This window comes from Mauremys mutica, chromosome 1 (assembly GCF_020497125.1).
Source record: "Mauremys mutica isolate MM-2020 ecotype Southern chromosome 1, ASM2049712v1, whole genome shotgun sequence".
NCBI lineage: Eukaryota > Metazoa > Chordata > Testudines > Geoemydidae > Mauremys > Mauremys mutica.
The window spans coordinates 265,883,138-265,908,234 of NC_059072.1; the positions used below are offsets into that span (position 1 = coordinate 265,883,138).

Sequence of the window (25,097 nt, forward strand, 5' to 3'; positions counted from 1 at the left end):
CACAACCCTGGGTTTAGCAGGCCAATGCTCAAACCACTGAGCTATCCCTCCCCATTATAGACTTGATAAAAGTAAGAAATGTAACACAGAATTCGACCTGGCTTTCAAATGCTGTATTGTGCTAAAGAGCTCTCCTGGGTCTGCATGGCATGACGCATATAGTCCCTAGGATTGTAGATTTGTAAAGGAGAGAGAAATCACTAGTGTTAAGAAATCTGTTTCCTTTTTAGCTATGCTACCAGAAAATCACTAAATTATTAAATTGTATAATTTACATCTGAAATATTTTTGCAGACCCTTTTTGAATTCAAATTTGAATTTCTTCGAGTGGTGTGTAACCATGAACACTACATCCCTTTGAATCTACCTATGCCATTTGGAAAAGGCAGAATTCAGAGATATCAAGGTAAATCCACATTTTTAACTATATAAATGTTAAAATTTTAAAAAGGACAGGTTGGAGTTCGTAGCGGTCGTGGAACAAGTCAAGGTGGCAAGAACCATCTTGCAGGCTTCCCTGCATGTGGCGGACTCGCCTATTTGCACCATGTCCTCTGCCATTGGCATGAGAAGGTCATCATGGCTACAAGCATCAGGCCTCCCCCCAGAGGTCCAGCAGACCATCCAGGACTTGCCCTTTGAGGGCTTAGGACTGTTTTTGACAGGGCCAGAGCTCAGCAAGGCAATCCTCCAGCTCCAAGCAGGCCTTTTGAAGGTGCGTCAGGGTGGTGACACACCAGTCCAGAGCCCAGATCCTTCTCCCTGCTTCCTGAACCATCTTTCCCATTTCTATTGTGTGCGGGCCCAGATAACCTCAGACCGCTGGGTGCTGCTCACGTTAGAAGTGGGATATTCTCTCCAATTCTGTTCCTCCTTTCCCTGTCCCTCTTCAGGGACCCCTCTCACCAGCAGCTTTTGTTTTACAGGAGGTGCAGTTACTCCTATGCATAGAAGTAGTAGAGAAGGTTCCTTAGGAGCTAAGAGGAAAGAGATTCTATTCCTGATACTTCCTAATCATGAAAGCCAAAGGGGGTCTCAGATCCATTCTTGACGTGCGAAATCTCAACAGATTCATGAAGAAGCTGAAGTTTCGCATGGTATCTTTGGCCACTATCATTCCCTCCCTAGATCCGGGGAAAACAATGCAAAGTAATGTACATTGGAAAACATAATCCCAACTATACATATAAACTAATATACATATAAATTGATGGGGTCTAAATTAGCTGTTACCACTCAAGAAACAGATCTTGGAATCATTGTGGATGGTTCTCTGAAAACATCCACTCAATGTGCAGCAGCAGTCAAAAAAGCTAATAGAATGTTGGGAATCATTAAGAAAGGGATAGATAATAAGATAGAAAATATCATATTACCTCTATATAAATCCATGGTACGCCCACATCTTGAATACTGTGTGGAAAAGGTTCAGAAAAGGCAACAAAAATGAATAGGGGGTATGAAACAGCTTCCATTTGAGGAGAGATTAACAAAGCTGGGACTTTTCGGCTTGGGAAAGAGACAACTAAGGGGGGATATGATCGAGGTCTATAAAATCATGACTGGTGTGGAGAAAGTAAATAAAGAAGTGTTATTTACTCCTTCTCATAACACAAGAACTAGGGGTCACCAAATGAAATTAATAGGCAGCAGGTTTAAAACAAACAAAAGGAAGTATTTTTTCACACAATGCACAGTCAACCTGTGGAACTCCTTGCCAGAGGATGTTGTGAAGGCCAAGATTATAACCGGGTTCAAAAAAAAACTAGGTAAGTTCATGGATAGGTCCATCAATGGCTATTAGCCAGAATAAGCAAGGATGATGTCCCTAGCCTCTGTTTGCCAGAAGCTGGGAATGGGCAACAGGGGATGGATTATTTTATGATTACCTGTTCTGTTCATTCCCTCTGGGGCAGCTGGCATTGGCCAGTTTAGGAAGACTGGCTACTTAGCTAGATGGACTTTCTGTCTGACCCAGTATAGTCATTGTTATGTTCTTATGACTGGTGCGCCACCCTTGACTTGAAGGACACATACTTTCATATATCGATAGTCCTGGCCCACAGACGATTCCTCTGCTTCGTGGTGAACCACACTCATTATCAGTTTACAGCCCTCCCCTTCAGCCTGTCGGCGCCCCCCTTCTGGCATATTTACCAAGTGCGTGGCAGTCATTGCCGCGTTCCTGAGGAAATAGCAGGTGCAGGTGTTCCCATATCTTGACGACTGGCTGGTCAAGGGCCGCTCCAGGGCGCAGGTAGAAGTGCCTGTACATCTGATACGGATGACGTTTTCAGTGGACCTGGTCTGTTGTTGAATGTGCCCAAGTCGACTCTAACCCTTACCTAGAGGATAGAGTTTATAGGAGCAGTCCTAGACTCCACTCAAGCCAGGATGTTCCTACCGAAGTCTCACTTCCGAGCCATTTGCTCCATCATAGACAGCTTCAAAGGTTTACCAGCCACAACGGCACAGAACTGCTTGAAGTTGCTTGGTCACGTGGCCACATGCACATATGTGATGCAACATGCATGGCTGCAACTCAGACCTCTGCAGGCATGGTTGGCATCAGTATACAGACCAAACAGAGACAACTTGGAAAAGATAGTTTTGCTTCCTCCCCAGGTTATTGAGTCCCCACTATGGTGGCTCAATCCCCAAACAGCATGTACAGCAGTCCCCTTCTCCAGGCCCTTACCTGTGCTGTCTCTAGTCACGGACGCATCAGCGTCAGGATGGGGAGCACATCTCCAGGATCTCAGAACTCAAGGCCTCTGGTCCCAGGTGGTGCTTTTGCTTCACATCAATGTGAGGGAGCTGAGAGCGGTTTGCCTGGCCTCAGAGGTGAAAGTAAGCGGGTACGGGCAGGTATGGAGGACCAGTAAGAAAAGGAGACTGGCTAAGGGAGGGAGAAGCCTGCCCACTGCATAAGAATAGTTTAAACTCAGCTGTTCCCTGAGTGGTTCAGCCCTTGGGGTTAGGAGTGGTTTCTGGCATCCTTGTTAATTTCACTCACAGTAGCTGTGGGGAGTGGGGAGGGTGTGTTTGACCATGGCAGGGGCAGTCCTTGTCTGGCCCCTGGATGAGGGGATCTTGTCTCCAATACTAATATACACAACAAATACAAGCATTTGGCTCCACCGCTTAAATCCAGAGCTAATAAAAGCAGGTGGAAGGGGAAAAGTCACTGTCACATTGGTTTCTCGTCTCCTCCCTCCCCCTCCTCCAGCCAGGCTGCAGACAAGGCTCTGCATTCCTCCCCCCCTCCCCACTGCAAGGGTTCTCCTCTAGGCTCTAGCTTGCAGTAGAGACACTGGCTGAGATGCCTGCTGCTGCTGCCTGCATAAGAACAGTTTAAACTCAATTGTTCCCTGCGCAGTTCAGCCCCCAGGGTTAGAAGCCGTTTCTGGTATCCTTGTTAATTTCACTCCCAGTTGTTGTTGGGGTGGGGAGGGTGTGTGTGACCATGGCAGGGGCAGTTCTTTTCAGCCCCCGGGATGAGGGGATCTACTATACACAAAAAACACAATCAAAATCAGGAACCATTTCCAAGTTCAAATCTATCCCATTTCCCTCCCCAGCAGAGGATCATGATTGTGATGTCCAAACTGCTTGCAGATCCTCTTTGAAATGTTACTGAACCGCGCAGGGAACAGCTGAGTTTAAACTGTTCTTATGCAGGAGGCAGGCTTCTCCCTCCCTCAGCCAGTCTCCCTGCTCCCTGCTGCAAGCTAGAGGGAAGCCCCTGCAGTTGCTGCTCAGTGCCAGGCAGGGAGAAAGCATGGAGCCTAGTGTCCGCAGCCTGGCTGGAGGAGGAGGGAAGACACGGAGAAAAATGTGACAGTGAGTTTTAACTTTTTCAGGCTTATTCCAATAGTAAAGTTTTATTACAGACAGTACTGGTAGTAGTAATAGTAGCTTTATTTTCTCTATCTATGTCTTGCAATGGGAGGGATCCATGAAGTACGTAGGAGAGGTGGGTTGCTTGCGATTGGACCATATGGGTAAGAAATGTAAATTACTTTCACCCCTGCCCAAACCCCAGGGCTCCCAGCCGCCTCTGCAGCTGGTATCTCCGGGGGTCATTTAAAGGGCCTGGCTCCTAGCTTCAGCTGAATCCCCGAGCCCTTTAAATCCTGATTTAAAGGCCCCACCTCTTCTGATAGAGGCCACGCCTCTTCCGGTTGAGGCCCCTCCCCCTCTGCAGGACTCTGGAGTACCGGCAAGTCCTTTAAGTTACTTTCACCCCTGCCTAGCCTCCCAAACCTTCCAAACCCATCTGGAAGACAGGTGTATATCAGTCATGACAGACAATACAACGGCGATGTTTTATATAAACAGACAGGGTGGAGCACGCTCTTCTTTCCTATGCTAGGAAGCCCTCAAGCTCTGGGACTTCTGCATAGCCCATTCAATACACCTAGAGACTTCTTAATCTTCCGAGGTCCCAGAACAAGCTGGCGGACCATCTAAGCAGACCTTTCCACAGTCACAAGTGGTCCATTTGCCCAGACATCATCAACAGCAGGGGTTCTCAAACTGGGGGTCAGGACCCCTCAGGGGGTCGCAAGCTTATTACCTGGGGAGTCGCGAGCTGTCAGCCTCCACCCGAAACCTCGCTTTGCCTCCAGCATTTATAATGGTGTTAAATATATAAAAAAGTGTTTTTAATTTATAAGGGAGGGGTCGCACTCAGAGGCTTGGTGTGTGAAAGAGGTCACCAGTACAAAAGTTTAAGAACCACTGATCAACAGCATCTTCCAGCAGTGAGGAGTTCCCCAAATAGACCTATTCATGATGAGACTCAACAGGAAGTGTCAGCAATTTTGCTCCTTCCAAAATCACAACCTGGGCTCGATCGCGGATTCATTTCTCCTCCCCTGGAGGGACCATCTGTTTTATGCATTCCCACTTTTACCACTCATTCACAAGGTCCAGCTCAAGGCCAGAAGGGACAGAATGTCAGTCATTCTAACAGCGCCAGCTTGGGCCCGCCAACCTTGGTATACAACACTTCTGGAACTGTCAGTAGCCACTCCGATCACCCTGCCATTGGTGCTGGACCTAATCACTCAGGATCACAGCCGCCTCCAGAATCCCAACCTCAGATCTCTCCACCTCACAACGTGGAAGCTTCATGGCTAAACCCCATGGAGTTGGCACGCTCAGAGCCTGTCAGAGAGGTCCTCCTTGGTAGCCAGAAGCCATCACTAGAGCTACTTACTTAGTCAAATGGAAGAGATTTTCGATGTGGTCAGTACAGTCGCTGATGCAGGCATCAATATCCTTCATTCTGGACTACCTGTTGCACCTGAAGTAGTTAGGTCTGGTGGTGTCGTCCTTAAAGGCTCACTTGGCAATCATCTTGGCATTCCATCCTGGGATTGACGGCCGATCAGTCTTTGCTAGCCTGATGCTGGGCTGCTTTCTCAAGGGACAGTGCTCTCCAGGCTGATGGGGACCCTCTTTGAGCCCTTAGCAAGTTGCTCGTTCCTCTACCTCTCATGGAAGGTGGCATTCCTGATTGCTATAACTGTGACCAGGAGAATGTCTGAGCTCAAGACCTTGACATCTGTACCTCCATACATGGTATTCGATAAGGACAAGGTCCAGTTATGGCCTCATGCAGCCTTTCTTCCAAAAGTGATATTCATTTTCACACAAGCCAAGACATTTTCCTTCTAGTGTTCTACTGTAAGCCACATGCCAAGAGCCGGGAGCAAAATCTCCACTCCCTAGATGTTAGGTGGGCATTGGCTTTTTCACAAATTAAGCCAGCTCTTTATTGCAATAGCAGATAGGATGAAGGGCCTCCCTGTCTCATCCCAGAGAATTTCATCATGGATCACATCCTGCATTCGAACTTGCTATGACTTGGCAAAGGTGCCAGCCCCGGCTCTGACTTGCACATTCCATGAGGACGAGCACACCTCTGCCGCATGTCTGGTGAAGGTCACTATTCAGGAGATTTGCAGGGCCACAACTTGGTCATCAATCCACACGTTCACCTCGCATTATGCCATCACTCAGCAGGCCAAGGACAATGCAGCTTTTGGCAGAGCGGTGCTCCAATCAACAAATCCATGAACTTTGACCCTACCTCAAGGGAAATGCTTGGGAATCATGTACTTGGAATCAACATGAGCAAGCACTCAAGAAGAAAAAACAGTTACCTACCTTCTCGTAACTTGTTTTTCAAGATGTGTTGCTCATGTCCATTCCAAGCCTCACCCGCCTACCCCTCTGTAGGAGTACTTCAGTAAGAAGGATCTGAGGAGGTGGCGGGTCGTCAGGGGCCTATATACACCACCATGAAGGCACGACTCCAGGAGGCTCTTCAGCCAACCCGACAGGTACCACTAGGGGAAAAAGCTTCCAACGACTGTGCACGCGGTGCGCACGCACCTACTTAGAATGGACATGAGCAACACATCTCGAAGAACAATAGTTATGAAAAGGTAGGTAACCATTTTTTACTCTTAATATTCATTGTTACTAGTTTTCATAAAATTATACTTAAAGCTATGGTTGTTTTGTATTTCACTAACTGTCTAATGTCTACGTGTTGCATGAACACGTAGTATATATGACAAATGTCTGCCTGACAAAACCATACAGTTTTGAGGCTAAGTGGGTTTTTGAACAAGCCATGTCTAAACTGTTTTTGCAACTAAGCATGAACAAAGGGGGAAGGCCATGCTTATGTTAATTGGCAAATTAATATTAATTGTACCCTTCCTAAACTACAGCTTATACTCTACTTTCAGATCTCCAGCTCGACTATTCATTAACAGATGAGTTTTGCAAGAATCACTTCTTAGTGGGACTGCTCCTACGGGAGGTGGGAAATGCGTTACAAGAATTCAGAGACATCCGGCAGATTGCAATTAGTGTGCTCAAGAATTTGATGATAAAGCATTCTTTTGATGACAGATATGCTTCCAGGGTAAGTTTACTGCTACTTCAACAATTAGGAAGTTAAAAAGTTTATGTATGTACATTTTCAGGTTTTATGGATGGGAAAATACTGTTAATTTGCATATGAAGTATCAACAGAAAATAAGTGTATCTACAGTGATAAAGTTAGTATATAGCTGATATATTGATATAAACATAGGGTTCGGAAAACTGATTTGTGTTTTCATTTTTTAACTATGAAAAAATATACTTATTAAAAGAACTGCATGTTACATTTAAACAAATTATAATGCAGACAAATGTAGTCAAATTTTCTTATTTACTCAAAATAATTGCTTTTTAACTTACTTATTTGTAATGATTATTAACCATTATTAATATTCAACTAATTTTGGCTAGTCCTTCCATGATCTATTAGAAGGACAACTAGTTAATATAAATGGAATTGCCAGTTGTAGTAAATATTATGACTTTGGAGTTTCCTGGTTTTTCTAAATTTTGAGGGCCTTGTGTTGCAGTGAAGCCTCCATGATTTTGTAATTGCAGTTCTGATGGACTTCTTAACTTTGCATAGTTTTAGTTTGACCCTTCCCGTGTATTTAGTTTCAAGTATGTATCATTTTGTTCTCCAGTGGCATGTTGAAATAGTAAGGAAACAAATTCCTTGACCTATAAATTTTAAGTACAGCATTCATTGTTGAATAATAAATATTTAGTGGTCAGCATTGTATATCTGTATACTAATGAATACATGTTCTAGACCAGCGGTCCCCAAACTTTTGAGGGTTGTGGACAGGGGGCTGGGGATAGGAGCAGGGCCACGGCTGAGGGCAGGGATGGGAGCAGAACTCTAGCGAGGCTGCGGTGGGGGCCAGCAGCCAGGCCTGCAGCCAAGAGTTCCTCTGCTCCTAGCCCCGTCCCCAGCCTCAGCCCCAGCCCTGGAATGGAGCAGCAGGCAAGGCTGGGGGTAGGAGCAGGAGTAGGACCCAGATTGGAGCGCACTGAGGCTGAGGACAGGGCCAAGGCCAGGAGCCAGTGACATGGATGGGGGCGGGACTGGAGCAGAACTGGGGACAGGGAGGAGCTGGGTGGCACCCCTTCCTTGCCCCCCATGGGGACTGGCCCAGGCCATGCCATGGCCCCCAGAAGTTCCTCCACGCCCCCCTTGGGTGTGTGCCCCACAGTTTGGGGACCTCTGTCCTAGACCCTGATTTAGCATATCTTTCCCATTGCTGAACATTGGGTTCTGTAGTTTGGGGAAGAATGGTAGAAGAAACATTCCCATTAATGGAGTTGTTTGTTTATTTCTTAAATCTCTGGTTTCATTATTTGTTTAACAAGAACCGTGAATCTTTGTTCAGAGCCATCAAGCAAGAATAGCCACTTTGTATCTGCCAGTGTTCGGACTGCTGCTAGAAAATGTCCAACGAATCAATGTCAAGGACGTGTCACCTTTTCCTGTTAATCCTTCCAGCAGCGTAAGTGAGCCTGTTTATTATTTGACATTCAGAGTTATTTTTAGCAGAATATATTCAATAATGTGCATATGGCATGCTGAATGCTATGGACCTGATCCTTGGGTCCAACCAAGGTGCACTTAAATCACTATTGTATTTCATATATTCTGGGGTCAGCAGCAGGCTAGCTCAGTCTGGAGTATAAATTAGACCAGCCTTATGGCTACTCTATCTAAAATAAGCTTGTAATGGCCCCATAGAGACTCTTATTACACCAAGGATAGCAAGAGCAGAAGAGACCTCAAGCTATGTCCCCACCTCATTTATGTCAGAATGACAAAAGTGCCATTTATGTCAAAGGACAAAGAAGTGGTATTGGTTTGTGTGCGCCCATATATCTATATCTATCTATATATGTTAATATTTGCTTTTTATAGACTGTATTGGTCATGTTCCTGTATTTTGCTCACTCCAAATTTCCATAAAAATTTATTAGAATTTTAGGTGCACAGGAAATGCAGCATCTATATGTTCATTTCTTTAAAAAAAAAAAATCAATTGCCTATTTACAGGTTCACACAAAGAAACATTAAAAGAACATTAAGGTTACAAAGTCAGACTTTGAAATTAGGTAATGCCAGAATTATGGTTGTCTGTGCTATCTTAATTAGGCCCTCTTTTGCATATGCACTATGATTAGGATCCTATATAAATGACGATTTCACAGAAAGCATGGAAATCATGAAAATGACCCCAAATCATGATCATTTAGACATTTTCCTTTTTAAAAAAAGTATTTACAACAAAGTCTTTAATACAAAAAAAATTAGCTTCTCTACTTTTTTATTCAGAAATTGGGCATTAGTGTTTAAGCTGTCCTGCTAACTATATCAATAGCTTGTATTTTTGCTATTATTGACTCTGATCCTGCTAGCATTAACACATGTACTTAACATGCTTGAAGTCAATGGGGCTACTCAACTACATAAAGTTAATCACATACCTAAATATTAGGAGGACTGGGGCTTTAGTTTTTAAAATGGAGACAAAGACAGGAGTCTTTGTTGGTACTCAGCAGACAGCTGATGTCGATGGAATCTTTTATTATCTAATTCAGTCAAATGACATAAAAATTACCAAGTAAAACAAAAAAAAGAAGTTCACAATATGTTTTCAGAAGGAGAATTTTCTGGATGTTGTAAACAGAAGTAAAGCAAGTCTAAATAAAGTCATGCTAAAAAGTATATGCCCAATTGTGGGCAATATTGAAATAAACATATTGACATGTTAGAGGTAACCTTAGGTATCCCATGTTTGTTTCAGTGGGTTGCAGCATATACTTTGATGTCACCCTTGATGTTAAAAACATCAGATATCGCATTCCTGCATAGAGAGAGAGAGAGAGATGTAATATGCGCACACACTAATTTTGAAATGTCACAAAATGTACATTATAATCATTCGTTTATTTCTTTTCTAAACAGAGTGCAAAAGATGAACCACTTAGTATGCCAGCTGCAAATCCTTTAGTAACACCACAAAAGTCAGGAAACACTTTGGATAACAGCCTCCACAAAGATCTGTTTGGTGTTATCTCCGGCATTGGTAATACATTTTTTTTTTAAATTCTGACTCGTTTTCTCTTGTTTCTTTACTAAAAACCCTTTAAGTCTTAGTGTTATCACATTTTGAAAACATCTACTATGAAAAGATTTAATCATTCAAGTCAAGTGAGAGTTCCTTTCTTGGATGAAACTCAGATGAACTGCCAGTCAAGTAATGCACTATGCACTAAAGTAATGGGTGAAATGCCTAAAGTGCTAAATTGATTATATTAGAATTATTCATCTCTTAAATACTACTTTGATCATTTTTCTACATGCCCCATGCAGAATCTTTCAGCCAGCAGTGTCCATTGGAGGCTGCATATGCACCCTGCATCTAGGGTGACCAGATGTCCCGATTTTATAGGGACAGTCCTGATTTTTGGGTCTTTTTCTTATATAGGTTCCTATTACCCTCCACCCCATGTCCTGATTTTTCACATTTGCAGTCTGGTCACCCTACCTGCATCTCCTTGTCCCACTTCCTGGGGAGAGGGGTAATAAAGGACAGACCAACCCCAACCACCATACAGTTCCTTCTTACTGCCAGGTGCAGTGAGATGGAGTGACACTGTGTCCATCTGCTTCCCTGATGTATCATAAGTAGTATTAGATTTTTAGTTAGTGTTAGTTTTAGTAGTTTTTTAAAGTTGTATTTCTTTCAATCTGTTGGCAAAAAAAAAAATCTAAATTAGAAAACTAGAGCTGTTCTTGACGCTTCCCTTATCATACCTCAAGATTCCCCACAATCTAATATAAACTTGGTCTTCCTGAAGCGGCTCTTCTTACAGATATCCTTTGTGGTTTAACCATACTTCTTCTAACTTAACTCAGGGATTGAAAAATTTCTCTGTTCACTTGGTCCCAGACTATCAAAGTTTGCTGCTCCTGAAAACAATTGTATTGATCCACCTCCTGCCAGCTTGCAAGATATTTATTATACATTTTAGCTTTGTTAACATCTCAGTTGCTCAACAAAAGAAATCTAATACAGATCTGCTCTGATTCCTTCTCCCAGAAGTGTTGATGTTGTGACTTTGTATGCAAGACTGCACCTTTGCCCCCTTCAGGGGTGGTTAAGACCAGTTTATTACCCAGTCAGATACACACTATGCCTTCCTGTAGTGATACTTCCAAAGGTGCTGGCATCTCTTCATTGGTGGGTGGACTCATCTTTGTGTGTGCCAGTGAGTTTTTTCATCCAGTTTCTCCATCAAACTACTCTAAAGGATGCATCCAAGCAATGATGGAGTTCACACCTAGGCACATTTCAGGCCCACAGGAGGAATTGCACTTAAACATATTGGACTTAAGAGCCATTCTTCTACCTTGCAAAGTATGTCTGTCTCTGCTCCAGAACACCCCTCTTCAGATCCTAACAGATAATAGGACAGCAATGTATTATATACACATTTGAAGGTTGCAAGATCTTCCCCTCTATTGGGGATACATTTTCTTGTGGAATGGTGTAATCGTCATATCAACCTGTTTGCATTTTGTCAAGCAGGTGTCCAGGACAATTTAGCAGATTATTGGAGCAGGAAAGACTCCATCTCCAATGAACGGGAGCTAAAAGACTCTATTCTGAATTCAGTGTTTCAGGATTAGGGAGTTCCCTCAATGGACGTATTTGCCACATATAATAAGAAATATCCCATATATTGTTCACCAGGAGGAATGAGTCCAAAGTCCCTTGCAAATGCAAATCTGATTCTGTGGGATCAAAACATGCTGTATGCCTTTCTCATTTCTCCTCATCCTGTTAATCCTCAGAGTACTCAGGAAAGTTTGTCAGGACAAGGCTCAGGACAAGCTTCTACTTGGGCCCATCAATTTTGGTTTCCCGATCTAATTCACCTTTCAATTTGTCCATCTTTAGTTCCCCATCCTTCCAAATATCCTTTCTTAAAATCACAGCCTAGTACTGGACCCAGACCCAAAAACTCTGCACTTGACAGCATGGAGGCTAGCTGGCTGACTCTGCTTGAGGAGAACTGCTCACTGGCTATTCAAGTTTTTATTCCTACTAGGAAAGCCTCTACAAGACAGGTGTGTGTATACCTCTATATATAAGTGGAGGCATTTTTCAGTATGATCTAGTCAGAGAAGTATCAGAGGGGTAGCCGTGATACTGTAAAAGCAGATCTGTAAAAGCAGCAAAGAGTGTTGTGGCACCTTATAGACTAACAGACGTTTTGGAGCATGAGCTTTCGTGGGTGAATACCCATGACATGCATCCGACGAAGTGGGTATTCACCCACGAAAGCTCATGCTCCAAAACGTCTGTTAGTCTATAAGGTGCCACAAGACTCTTTGCTGCTTAGTCAGAGAACTGTCCAGTCAGAGAACTCTTCTGTCTGAACTATTTTAGACAATCTATTATCTTTGAAACATTGTGGTTTCTCAGTTCTGTTAAAGTGCATTTAGCAGCTATTTATGGGGTTTTTTTATTGCTCGGTTAAGTGGTTATTCAGGTTTTTTTTTTCCCCAACTGTTAACTCTACTGTTTCCAAGTTCTTAAAGGGGTTTACACTGGTTAAAGATTCTTTTCCTTCCTTGTGCTTGAATATGGTATTGTCTTCAATAGAGCCTTCTTTCCAACCTTTAACATGTTCTTTGTAACACTTTTCTATAAAGACAGAATTTTTAGTGGCTGTCACTTCAGCGTGTAGCCTGATGGAGTTGCAGACCAGGTCTACACTACACATCTATATCAGTATAACTGCATCGCTCAGGGATGTGAAAAATCCACACCACCTGAGTGACACAGGTACACTGAGCTTAACCTCCATGTAGACAGCGCTATGTCCACAGGGAAGCTTCTCCTGTGGACATAGCTACTACCTTTCGGAGAGATGGATTAACTATGCCAGTTGGAGAAGCTTTCTCATTGGCATAAGAGCATCCTCACTTAAGAACAGCAGTGCAGCTACTCCGATGCAGCTACGCCCCTGTAGCGCTGTACATGAAGACAAGCCCACAAGTTTTGATGGCTGGGTCTCCGTATGTGGTTGTCTATAAGGACAGAATTATGCTTAGGTCACATCCAAAATTTCTGTGTTAAGGTTTCTTATACTGTGAAACAGTTTCCGCTTCCCTTTTCAGTTAGGGTGCAATCTGCAGGGCTCAAGCAACCTCTCTCAGGATGTGTTAGAGGTGCTCCTGCCTTGGAACTCTGTAGAGCACCTACATGGCATTCTACTTATACATTTTACTAACACAGCTTCTAGATCAGATGCTCAGTTTGGCAGGGCTGTCTTGCAGTCATTTTTTAGATAGGACTCTTGTCAACCACTTACCTGAGAAGTAACTGGTAGTCAGTCTGTGAGAACAAATGCTCAGAGAAGAAAGAGATTACTTAGTTCACAGTAATTGGAGTTCTTTGAGATTCCTTTGTCCACATGGATCGTACTATGACTCTTCTTCCCCACTGGAGTCCTCCTTCTGGATTTCAGTATTGGTGAAGGAACCAAGTGGCATTTGGGGTACTCCACTCTTTATGCCCATGGGGTGGGGGGCAGGAGGGTATGCAGGCCAAATGTGCAGCCTCTCACAGATGCTGCTGGCTAAATGATTCCAGGCTCAGACACATGGGTATACACACCTACAGTGGGATCTCTATGGACAAAAGCATCTTTAAAAAAAGTGTTACTGTAAAGTAAGTAAACCTCTATTTAAAGGCATTGCAATTAAGATTTTATCAATTTTACTGAAAGAAGGCAGACTTTACTTTTTAATAATTTGCACAGAATTTTGTGAAAATAGTTCTCCATTAGTAATCTCTGTAGTATTTTTTCTCTCATCTGTGTCTCTTTCATTTTTTTTTACTTAGCTTCCCCATATACCTCATCAACTCCAAATGTTAATTGTGTAAGACATGCTGACTCAAGAGGCTCCCTTATAAGTACAGATTCAGGAAACAGCTTCCCAGAAAGACATAGTGACAAGAACAATTCTCTTGACAAGGTAAAAAATAAGCTTTTGAATAAGTCTTCATGTTAACAAATGTAATTCAATATCATTAGGAAACTGTCTACCACAGAGTAAGAAATCAATCTAGCTCCCATTGGAGTCAATCGAAGTCTTTTTGCACTAACTCCATTAGGAGTTGAATTGCATTCTGAATGTCAGCATTGATTAAAACATGAAATAACTTCATTTGATAGTGTTAGTATACATAAAATTGTTTATTGCGAAATAAAAAGTAGTTATGTAGATTTGCTATTTTGCACTGTATACATCATCAAAATAATGTATTGAATATGTGAACAGATATTTTTATGTAAAGATACATTTTTAGAAAATAGTTATTACTATTTCCTGTGCTGGATATGGGCACTCTGATCTACCAAAAGAAACATCTTAAGTTTTGCATTCAGTACAGCAGAACTGAAAATTTAGGTTGGGATTTTTCAAAAGCGCTTAAGAGACGTAGGAGTACTTAAAGCCAATTCCAAAGCAAGAAACTGCAGTAACTGTGAGGTATTCAGTCATATTTATTTATAGCTGATGTTAACACTTAGTTTTCTTAGACCTTGTTGTGCATTTCACGACATATGTTAACTTTTTTTCACTTGACCCTAACATGCCTTTGTGTGGCAGAGGGAGAAACTTCGCAGAAGGTATTCTGCTCATGCTATGCGCTTTAGTGAAGAGGAAGAAGAAAATTCCCACTTAGCAAAGAACAGTCGTGTTACAGTGGACTTTTCACTTCTGACAGTTCCAGCTTTACCAGAGAAAATGTTGCATGTTGCGCTCTCTCTTCAGTTACAAGAAGTATTTTGGTTTTTGTACTTGATATAGTTAAGACTCTGGGTGAAGAGTGTGGTCAGTAGAGTTTTGCCACAGCTTTGCAGCATTTTATACCTGCTGTAAATATGATGGATCAAATACCAAAACAACTAAAAAGTTTCATTAAAATAGCATGTAGGTCCCAATCCTGCAAATGCATATGCATGTCCTTCACTTTGAACACACAAGTAGACCCATTGAAGTCAATGGAGCTACTCACATGCTTAAATTTAAGCATGGGTAGAAGTGTTGGTAGGTTTGGGACCTTAGCCTATGGTGTGCCTATTTTAAGTAGACTAAACATTATTTCGGTTTCCTTTTTTCCAAGATATATAATTGGGGAAGATAGATAGATATAAAATATGGACTAAGTAAGAAATTTTTTTAACTGAAAACATGTTCTGTAGGTGTATTCTGCTGCTAAATGGCAAAACTGTCACCCAACATTTAGTTAATGTTTTGTTAATGTCTTAATTTGCAGTGTTCTGCTAATTAGTTGATCTTTGGGCTGGAATTTTCAAAGGAATTTAGGGGAGTTAAGTGGCGAACATTGAATTTAAATGGGATTTGGGTGCCTGACTCTTAAGCTCCTTTGAAAATCTCCACCTAGTCTACCAGTTTTGGTTATTTAGGTGTTTTGCTTGATGTGGCTGCTGTTAATGTTTCCCCAGAATAATATTTAGTCCTATCAATTATCCACTAATTTTCTAACTTTCTTTTCAGTAGATCACTTGTACACTGTAAGTGTCTTTGAATTTTTCACCACTTGTATAAGGATTTAATTAATAAAAAGCCAGAGCAATTTTTTATTCTCCATTGAAAATTGCCTTTAAAGATCCATGCTTGCAGGAAGTGTATGTTCCTGCAACATCGAATCCGAGCTTGCTAGTGACTGCTAATGTTATATGCATGCTTCCTGGATTCAGATTACGGTTACACGGCACCATGCCCTCAGCGTCATCCCAGTTCCTTTTCTACTACTTCAGCAGTGATGTCAGAATCTTTGTTTTTCCCGTAGTTAGCATTATATCTAGTTCCATATTCAGTTCCACATCAGTTATTTTTCTTTACTCCATGCCTGTTGGATATTTAATTTGGTCTCAGATACGTATCCAGCACAGTAATATTGCTTTTCACAGCTCTGTTTTGGATTCTCTGATGGCAGATTCCCAAGTGTTTAGGGTTCACATGATTCACATGCTGAAACAGTGTCTGTCATGGGTCTGCATTTCTGCTGCCTGTGTTGAGGAGCACTCAAAGGCACTCCATCTAAGAGACATTTATACAAAGTCTTCAGCTAGCAACAGAGCTCTCTGAAGGCTCCCTTCATGGGACAAGTGCTCTGACTATCTGAGGCTGCTCCCATGTCAGCTCTTATCCAGCTAATTACTTGTCATGGACAGCTACCTCAACATTGGGAATATACTTTGAGATCTTGAATGTGAGATGCTTTAAGATCCAACCTGTTTATAGAAGCCTGAAGATTTAAAACAGATTTATCGTAATATTTTGGAGGACCTGACTATTCACAAAGAAAAATAAATTTAATGAATCTAGGCATTCATGGACAGCATATTTCTCTTCCAGTCAGATAGGTGCCATTGATCTAAAGGCATCTGAAATAGAAAGGGCTTGGAGCTATAGAAGATACTACAGGGGATGCCTTGATGCTGAAAATTTTGTCTAGTATGCATCCTGCCTTCTTGGAATTACCTTCCTTTTCAAATCTGTGACCCGTGAAAGATCAAAACCAGCACCTTAAATCGAAACCCAGATAAGCAGTGCTGATTGTTCAGCCGTGGTTTAATACATTCTCTTCTGTGTCTTCTAAATAGTAAGTTTTATTTATCACTCAGGAGCCTTGGTATCAGAGCTTTCCCCCTTCCTGTCCCTTTTTTGTTGACCACCTGATTTAGAAAGGACTGAGTTTACTTTAAACTTCTTAACCCTGGTCTACACTACAAATTTACGTAAGTATATCTATGTTGTTCAGGGGTCTGGAAAATGCCCATCCCTGAGTGATGTAATTATACAGACCTAACCCCCACTCCAGACAGAGCTATGTTGACGGGATAGTTTCTCCCATCAACATAGGTACCACCTCACAGGGAGGTGGAGTACTTATGCTGACAGGACAAGCTCTGCCATCAGTGTAGGTACCGTCTTCACTAAGCACTACAGTGGCGCTGCTGCACTGGTGCAGCTGGTCAGCTGCAGCGCTGTAAGTGTAGACAAGCACTCAGATTATCTTTTTATGCCATATAGGGATAAATGTAGGAAGGAAGACCATCTCTAGTCAGATTGCCTTAGAGGGTAAAATGGAATATGCAAAACTGTTATAACTAAGAGTTTTATAATGCTTTCCACCTGGTTCTAGAGAATGTCTAAGAAAAGCTTCTTCCACAGAAATGTAAAGCTGCTACTAGGAACGCTGTTCATGTGAATACACAATACTATTCTTTTAATTTGGTAACTAAACTTGATGCACCGTTTGGAAGATCAGTGCTGGTTTAGTTCTTTTTAGACACACTTCCTTCAAGGGTTGTTATTGTTAGCTAATTTTCCAGAACTAAGGAGACTATACAAGCAATTGCTGGAAAAAGGAAGGTTACTTACCAGTAATTGGTTCTCCAAGAATGCTGGTATTACACACTTCCTGCACACGACCCTTTCTTTGGAGTTCTCATGTATGACTTTATGGGGAAAAAATCAGTGAGTCAGGGCCACAGCTCCTTGTGACCTCGCTCCAAATGTAGGATCCACAAAGGAGCCTGCATAGGTGTCTTAAAAATCACACAGCTCTTTTCTAGATTATTTTAACTTGGCACCAACGGCACATGTACTTCCCACAAGTGTAGATACCAATGTATAATCATAAATTGCAGGTACTGGTAAGTAGTCTTTCTTCCCTGAAGGGAGGAAATGCATGCAAAAGAGAAAATAAAACATTGAAGGTAAAGACACTTAATTTGGCATAGTTTGTATGCACAGTTAGATGAGTTACTAAAATATACCTCTATATAAATTTTGATCTTGTCTCCATTGTGAGATCCCCTTCTTTTCATAGGAGTTACAAAGCAATTCAAAATTGTTAAGTTTTTAACAGTTTAAGAAAATGTTTCACCCAAATTTACTCCTATTTATTCTCAGAACCAGCACTGTGGCACTTTAGGAAGTTCTGTAGTTCGAAGTGGCAAATTCGACCAAACAGAAATCAAAAGTCTGCTCATGTGTTTCCTTCATATTTTAAAAAGCATGTCTGATGGTAGGTAAACAACAATTCTTAATTTTGTAAATTTGTGAGATGGAGGGTTTGATTTATAGATCTACAATCTTTCAAACCATTTTCAGTAATGGCTGTGATATCCTGTTAAGCCTTTCATGTGTGAGTTGATGGTTTTACATTTCTTCTTCTTGTACTTGAGTGATAAAATTAAGTCCCACTTGAAAACTTGTAGTTCATAAATATTAATTTTTCCCTTCAATAGTATATGGTTAGTTGAAGGTCTCAGTTAACAAATATTTGTCATTGCAGAGGTCGATTTATGACTTTTTATTGGGTATTGGAGAGGAAGAATGGTCCAGTATTTAGAGCTCTAACTTAGGATTTGAGTCCTGAGTTCAGTTCCCTGCTGTGCCATAGATTTCCTTTGTGACCTTGGGCAAGTCGCTTAGTTTTTTTTATGCCTCAGTTGCCATCTGTAAAATGTAGTAAAATGTATGCCATCTGTAAAATGTGAATAATAGTACTTCCCTACTTCACAGGAGTATTCTGTGGGTAAATCCATTAAAGATTTTGAGGCAATCAGATATTTCTGTAATGGGGCTATATTAGTAGAGCTGAGTGAATAGTTGATTTTTCAAGTCAGTGGCCAAACTAAAAAATCTGAAGAAAAAAAAATTGTTTCAGGTGAAATGTTTTTCTTTTTCTTTTTGGGTATTTTTTACCCTTTTGTTTGTTTTAAATAAATCTAGTTAAATTTTAAAACAAAATGGAGCCTTTTTTGAAGGGGGAAGGTTAAATTTTAGTTGGAACTATTTACCCTAAATTTGCAAATAGCCTTGGTGAACCCAAAACAGCATTTTTTTGGCAAATAAATTATTTGTCCAAATGATTTTGTTTAGTTCTACATGAAAGTATTTTGGAACGATAGAAACTTTAAATATATTTATTATGTAAAATGTTAATGAGATGGCCAGTACGGTTATCAGAAATCAGAGTAACAGTGTAACTTTCAAAGATTATGTAAAACTAACATTAATTCAGAGTTTTAAAATGGTGACTCAAAATTAAGAAATGCATAACAGTTGGCTGAAGTTTAGTTTATAATACAAATGTGTGCTGTCTTTAAAATCTGAGAGGCATAAAAAGAGGATGCAGAACATTTTTCTGCCCTCAGCTCCCAAACTTCCCACATGGTTTCCTCTATGACCATACATCTCAGATTTCTTTTGTTTGATTAAGTCAAAAGGACTGAGAACTGCAGCATGCAAATTTAATTTTTATCAGTTCTCTCTGCCAAATATAGCAAAAGTAGGTAATTACTTTCAGCACATATTTTGATAATTAATTTCAAATTTTATTTATGTAATGGTAAAAATGTGTACACTGTAATTTGAAAGTTTTCATGCATTGTATAGCAGGGGTAGGCAACCTGTGACACGCAAGCTGATTTTCAGTGGCACTCACACTGGTCCAGGGGGCTCTGCGTTTTAATTTAATTTTAAATGAAGCTTCTTAAACATTTTTAAAACCTTATTTACTTTACATACAACAATAGTTTTATAGTTACAACAACAGACTTCTAGAAAGAGACCTTCTAAAAACGTTTAAATGTATTACTGGCACGCGAAACCTTAAATTAGAGTGAATAAATGAAGACTCAGCACACCACTTCTGAAAGGTTGCCGGCCCCTGTTGTATAGTATCAGGGGGTAGCCCATGTTAGTCTGTATCCACAAAAACAACAAGGAGTCCGGTGGCACCTTAAAGATTAAATCTGTTAGTCTGTAAGGTGCTACCGGACTCCTTGTTATCTTTATACATTGCAATAAGCGAGACTATACAATGTCAGGAATGAGAATAGAAATGTTAATGATATGTTTAATATTTATTACATGCTTTACATGCAGTGCTTCATATAATTATTTGAATATGATTTTATATGCAGTAATTGAAAAAAAATAAAACAAAACAAAAATATCCTTTTAGTGATTCCCTCTGGCCTTAAACTCTGACTGAATTATATATTTACATTTCAAAATATATAAGTAAAATACATTGTGTAAAACACTTTGTATGAAACCTGCAAATGCATGGTTTTTTCAATAATTTAAAGATCTTCTATTTTTCTTACAATTGCACAATAAAATTTATTTTACACACATATAATAAATACTGCTCTACAAATTAATTCAATACTATAATATATGTTCAGTACGCATTTACTGCAGCAATATTCATTCAAAAGGCTATCTTTGAAATTACAAGATTAGGTTCAAAGGAAATTTTAAATTTTATAGAAAATGGTGACAATTGTCTGCTCCCAGAAAACCCTTTTCTGGATTGCATGAATTATCATAACCTCAAAGTTGTGAACCAATGGCACAGAATGTTATTAATATTGTTGTTAACTGCCTTTGATTTGTTTATTTTTTAAATTATTTGTTTTCTAGATGCTTTGTTTACATATTGGAACAAGGCTTCAACATCTGAACTTATGGATTTTTTCACAATCACAGAGTGAGTTTATTTAGCTTTTCATAAAAATTGTATATTTGAATTTGCTTGTTGAACTCAGTGTAGATTTAGATGTTTCATATTAATTCAAAGAATGACACCTTCAATCAAAATGTAGAAGCCCCATACTTAATTTTACATGCAACATTATAGAATATTGCTAGTTCCACACTAATTTGGGGGAGTTAGGGCGGAGACTTACCACCTTTGGCATTTAGTGAAGTCCTTAAATAGGCTGGGGCACTTAAAATGCTGCTAATACTCCCTTTAGAGTCACCACCTCTTCTGTGTCCCAGATGGAGCCAGAACCATTAAAAGTAAAGATGCAGTTACCAATCAGAATACATGAAGATGCCTGTTACTGACTTTTTTTTCTGAATGCAGTAGTGTTGTAGCCATGTTGGTCCCAGGAGAGTAGAGAAAGAAGGTGGGTGAGGTAACATCTTTTATTGGACCAGCTTCTGTTGGTGAGAGAGACAAGCTTTTGAGCTACACAGAGCTCTTCCAGTCTGGGAAAGGTACTTAGAGGTACTTTATTTCTGAATGAAGATAGGATGGCTTCCCAGTTTTGCCCTTTCCTCTTCCACCTCACAAGAAGGGAAGGAGAAGAAATCAGATAGCCACTCCTGAACAGGAAAGCAACAGTGTCCATCTTTACTTCCACTCACTTCCTGGAGCTGGTCTGAATGCTGTGGTGGAGAGAAGTCAAGTTTGAGAACAGCAGTTTTGAGGGGAACAGTGCAATAGCCTTTCTAAAAGGCCTTCCTGCCGTGCTCCAATCTGGATTGTTCTTTGTCACTTCCATAGCCTGAACAGGGCCATTGACCTAGTGATAACCAGATGTTTTGTTATAAATGCACTGATCAAAATGTGTGTTACAAAATGTGCTCTGTGCATGAATCTTCATCTTCAATTAAATATATACTTCTTCAAGTGCTGGTACCTATGTGTATTCTGTTGTGGATACGCATGCACTTTGTGCCCAGAGTCAGAGAATTCTGGCAAGCAGTGTCCATAGGTCCATTCCTGTTCTCCTCATGTTTTAAACTGAGAGTATAAGGTGTGGGGTGAACCAACCACCTCTCCAGTTCATTCTTACCATCGCATGGCTTGAATCGGTACCTCCTGTGCAGTCTTCAACCTGCAAATATTTAAAAGGTTTTTGGTTTAGAATAGCTTTGCAAATAGTTTTTAATAGTTTACAGTGAAGTATGTTCAATTCCTCATCCCAGAGATCCCTCACTGTCCCATACCCCAATACAGGTATGGGATTGTGCCCAGAACGCTAAGCTTTGAAAACAGTCTCTCCTGTCCACGCTCCTTCTCAATGAGTGACAACCACCAGCTCTCCCTAGACTGCTTCCCGGAAGTGCACATCTCTGCCAGGTGCAGTATTTGTTGCTTCTTCCTAGCCTCACCTGTCAGGCATGGAAATTCTGACTTAAAAAGCACATCATGGAGAAGGCTATTGAAGGCCCAGTCAGACCCCCAACCCAGGGGACCCCTGCGCATATAGCATCATGAATCAGTCAGGAGCATCCCTCCTATTACAAGGTGTGACTTAGGAGTGAGGACATCCATATTCACACACTCTCTGTCAGAGTCTCTTCGGAAAGGCCGGGAACTGTCCCACACATAAGAGCAGATCCCCATTTAAGTCTACTCCAAAGAGGACAGATCGGACCTTGCCCAGGTTGACTAAGTCTTTGCTCCCAGCCCCCATGGACTCAGAACATACTAAGCCTAAGAGCCATGAATAAAAGGATCTTTAGAGATGGGCTCTGTCAGTACCAGCCCCACAGTGGCGTCACCAGCACTAGCAATATTACCTAAGCCAAAAAAACAGAAGCCATCAGTACTGATAAAGAGTACCCTTTGGGATCCTCAACCGCAAAGAGTACCACCACTACCTCGTATGTCATCAGAAGAGAGCCTCCCTGCATTGGCTTAAATGGTAAAGGCAGACTGTATCCCACATACTCCAGGAAGAGCAGAGGACATTTTTGTTCTCTCTGTTCCTCAATCTTCTCTGCTATCGGGACCTTCCTTCACCGTGGAGATCATGATTCCACCAATGTATATAAGCTATGGGAGAAGTCTATCCTCCCCATCCCATCTACTAGCTGCTGCTTTCCTCCAGTGGGACTGTCGGTACCACCAATGGAACCAGGTCCAGCTTTTTCATCATTGGGAGAATCAAAATCACTGGAGGAACTGTCATCATCTCCTTCAAGGGTAACAGTCCAGATAGCAGCTCGAGAGCCTCCTGGAACCAACCTCCACTAAGACACCTTCCTCAGGACCATGGTACACCATGCGTTGGGAACTTCCACAATCCTCCTTTGATTGCCCTAACTTGCCATGCTGGGACCCATACGCACAATACACAGGTTCAGTGTGATCCACTAGAAAATCTCTCCATGCCTCCCTCCAAGGGAGCATCTAGAACTTCTTTCTGACCCTGCAGAAGAGGACGATTACTAAAAGACTGATGAGCCCTTGCACTTTTAAAAGGACTCCAGGGCAGCCCTCCATTCCTTGGGACTATATGTACCTTTCCCAAAGAGGAAATGCCACAAACATCCCTGCAAACCAAGTCTATGATTCAGCAGTTCTGCCATCAACAGTGGTATGAACCACCTCATAAGATACAGAGGGTACAGAAATCATGATACCCTGCACCTGCAGCATCTCAACTTCACCCACTGGCTAAAAGCTAATTTTAATGGGATGATCAGGATTTGTGAACCACTAGTGATGCCTCCCCAACCAACGCCCACATATATTTTGGTGGCCTCCCATCACTCTTGCTCCACAACTGGAGAGTAGTAACATAGTGTTCTTGACATGTGGTCCGCGGACCCCTGGAGGACTGTGGACTATGTTGAAGGGGGTCTGCAAAAGACTTAGATGAAAACTGACTAAACAGAATTCAACTATACATACAGACAATAGATTTCCATAGGGGTCCGCACCTCCATTCAAGATTTCCAAAAGGGTCCGCAGATGAGAAAAGGTTGAGAACTACTTTAGTAATTGACACATAGCTTTTGGATATCATCCAGTCCAGCTACATAAGAGTTTATCTCCCATCTCCTCCAAAACCCCCTTCCCACTCCTTTTTCATAGATCATTCTTGTTAGGATCCTCCATCAGGAGGTAGGATCCCTCCTCCAACAGGTAGTGAAAGAGTGGCTTTCTCTTCAACATGAAGGAAAGGGGTTCTATTTGACATATTTCCTAGTACTGCCCCCCCAAAAAGGGAGGGTAGTAACTCATTCTCAATCTCGGTCAACTCAATGTCTTTATTTGCAAACATATTTCCATATGATTACATTGACATCAATAATATAATCCCTGGAAAAGGGCATGTGCTTCATATGTCTAAATATGAAAGATGCTTACTTTCATGTGGACATTCATCCTGCCCTCAAAGGTTCTTCAGGTTTATGGTGGGCGCTGACCACTTTCAATAAAGGGTTCTCCCATTTGTCCTAGCAACCACATGTTGGGTCTTCACCTAAGTGGTTCTAGTAGTAGCAGGCAGAGCAGTTTCATCATCTTCCCTTATCTAGACGATTGGCTTCTTATTGCCAAGACATACAAAGAAGCTTCACATCAACCTAATTGATGCTTCAGTTCCTATCATCCCTAGGAGTCTGTGTGAATTTAGAAGAGTCTGTCCTGACCCGAATATAGAATTCATAGGAGTGACCCTAGATTCAGTCAGGGCTTATCTCCCAACCAACCTCAGCAACCTTATAGACCAGGTTATGTGCAACCCTTGAATGTCAGTGTGGATTTGCCTCTCTCTCTAGGGACACATGATTTCATGTGCTTATGTGGGCTCGGCTTTGAATGGTATATACACCAAGCAAACAGTATGAATAACATAGTAACAATGCCCACCAGGGTTAGATCCCCACTAACATGATGGAAAGATCCCAAACAAGTATGTGTTAGTGTTCCCTTTCTCTCCCGCACACCCAACAAGGCAGTCATTATGGATGTCTTCCTGATAATCTGGGGAGCCCACCTGGACAGTCACACGACCCAGAGCACTTGGGACACCACAGGAAGCCAGAATACACATCAATCTTCTGGAACTCCAGGCAGTATGAGAAGCTTGCAAAGCCTTTCTACCATTCATCCAGTTTCACCATGTACTCATATCAGACATCTCCCTTTTAGCGCTGTACTTTCCAGGAATCCAAAACTCATTGGCAGACAGCCTTAACAGGCATTTTGATCATAAGTGGGAATTATATGATTCAGTAGTGCACAACATTTTTACTTTTTTTTCTAAATTTCTTAATTTTTCTAAAGAGCAAATTAAAGTAGTCTTGAGAGAGACTGTTGTTTTGAAAGTGTCCTGTATATTAATGGAAATAATATCATAACTTATAACTAGATGTGGGCCAACGGGGTCAAGTAAAATAAAAACAAATACAAGCATTCACCTGAACCGTTTTTGTGAGGTTTGAAAAAGGTTTTATTTAAATTCTCCTTTGCACAATTTTTTCTCATGTATCCATATATCCTTGTTTCAATCAAAAGCATGAGCATCCACAAGTACAGGCTGTTCTC

The 25,097-nt window shown here is 41.3% G+C and overlaps 1 protein-coding gene across 1 annotated transcript in view; it reads left to right on the plus strand.

Moving 5' to 3' along the window:
• The window catches only part of DOCK9 (dedicator of cytokinesis 9), a 309,382-nt gene that overhangs the window by 194,346 nt on the left and 89,939 nt on the right, over positions 1-25,097 (plus strand). The window contains exons 30-36 of the mRNA XM_045009174.1: positions 295-406; positions 6,768-6,946; positions 8,280-8,396; positions 9,860-9,980; positions 13,812-13,945; positions 17,921-18,035; positions 20,447-20,513. Of these exons, the coding sequence (XP_044865109.1) occupies positions 295-406; positions 6,768-6,946; positions 8,280-8,396; positions 9,860-9,980; positions 13,812-13,945; positions 17,921-18,035; positions 20,447-20,513 (845 nt within the window). The remainder of the gene's footprint in view (positions 1-294; positions 407-6,767; positions 6,947-8,279; positions 8,397-9,859; positions 9,981-13,811; positions 13,946-17,920; positions 18,036-20,446; positions 20,514-25,097) is intronic.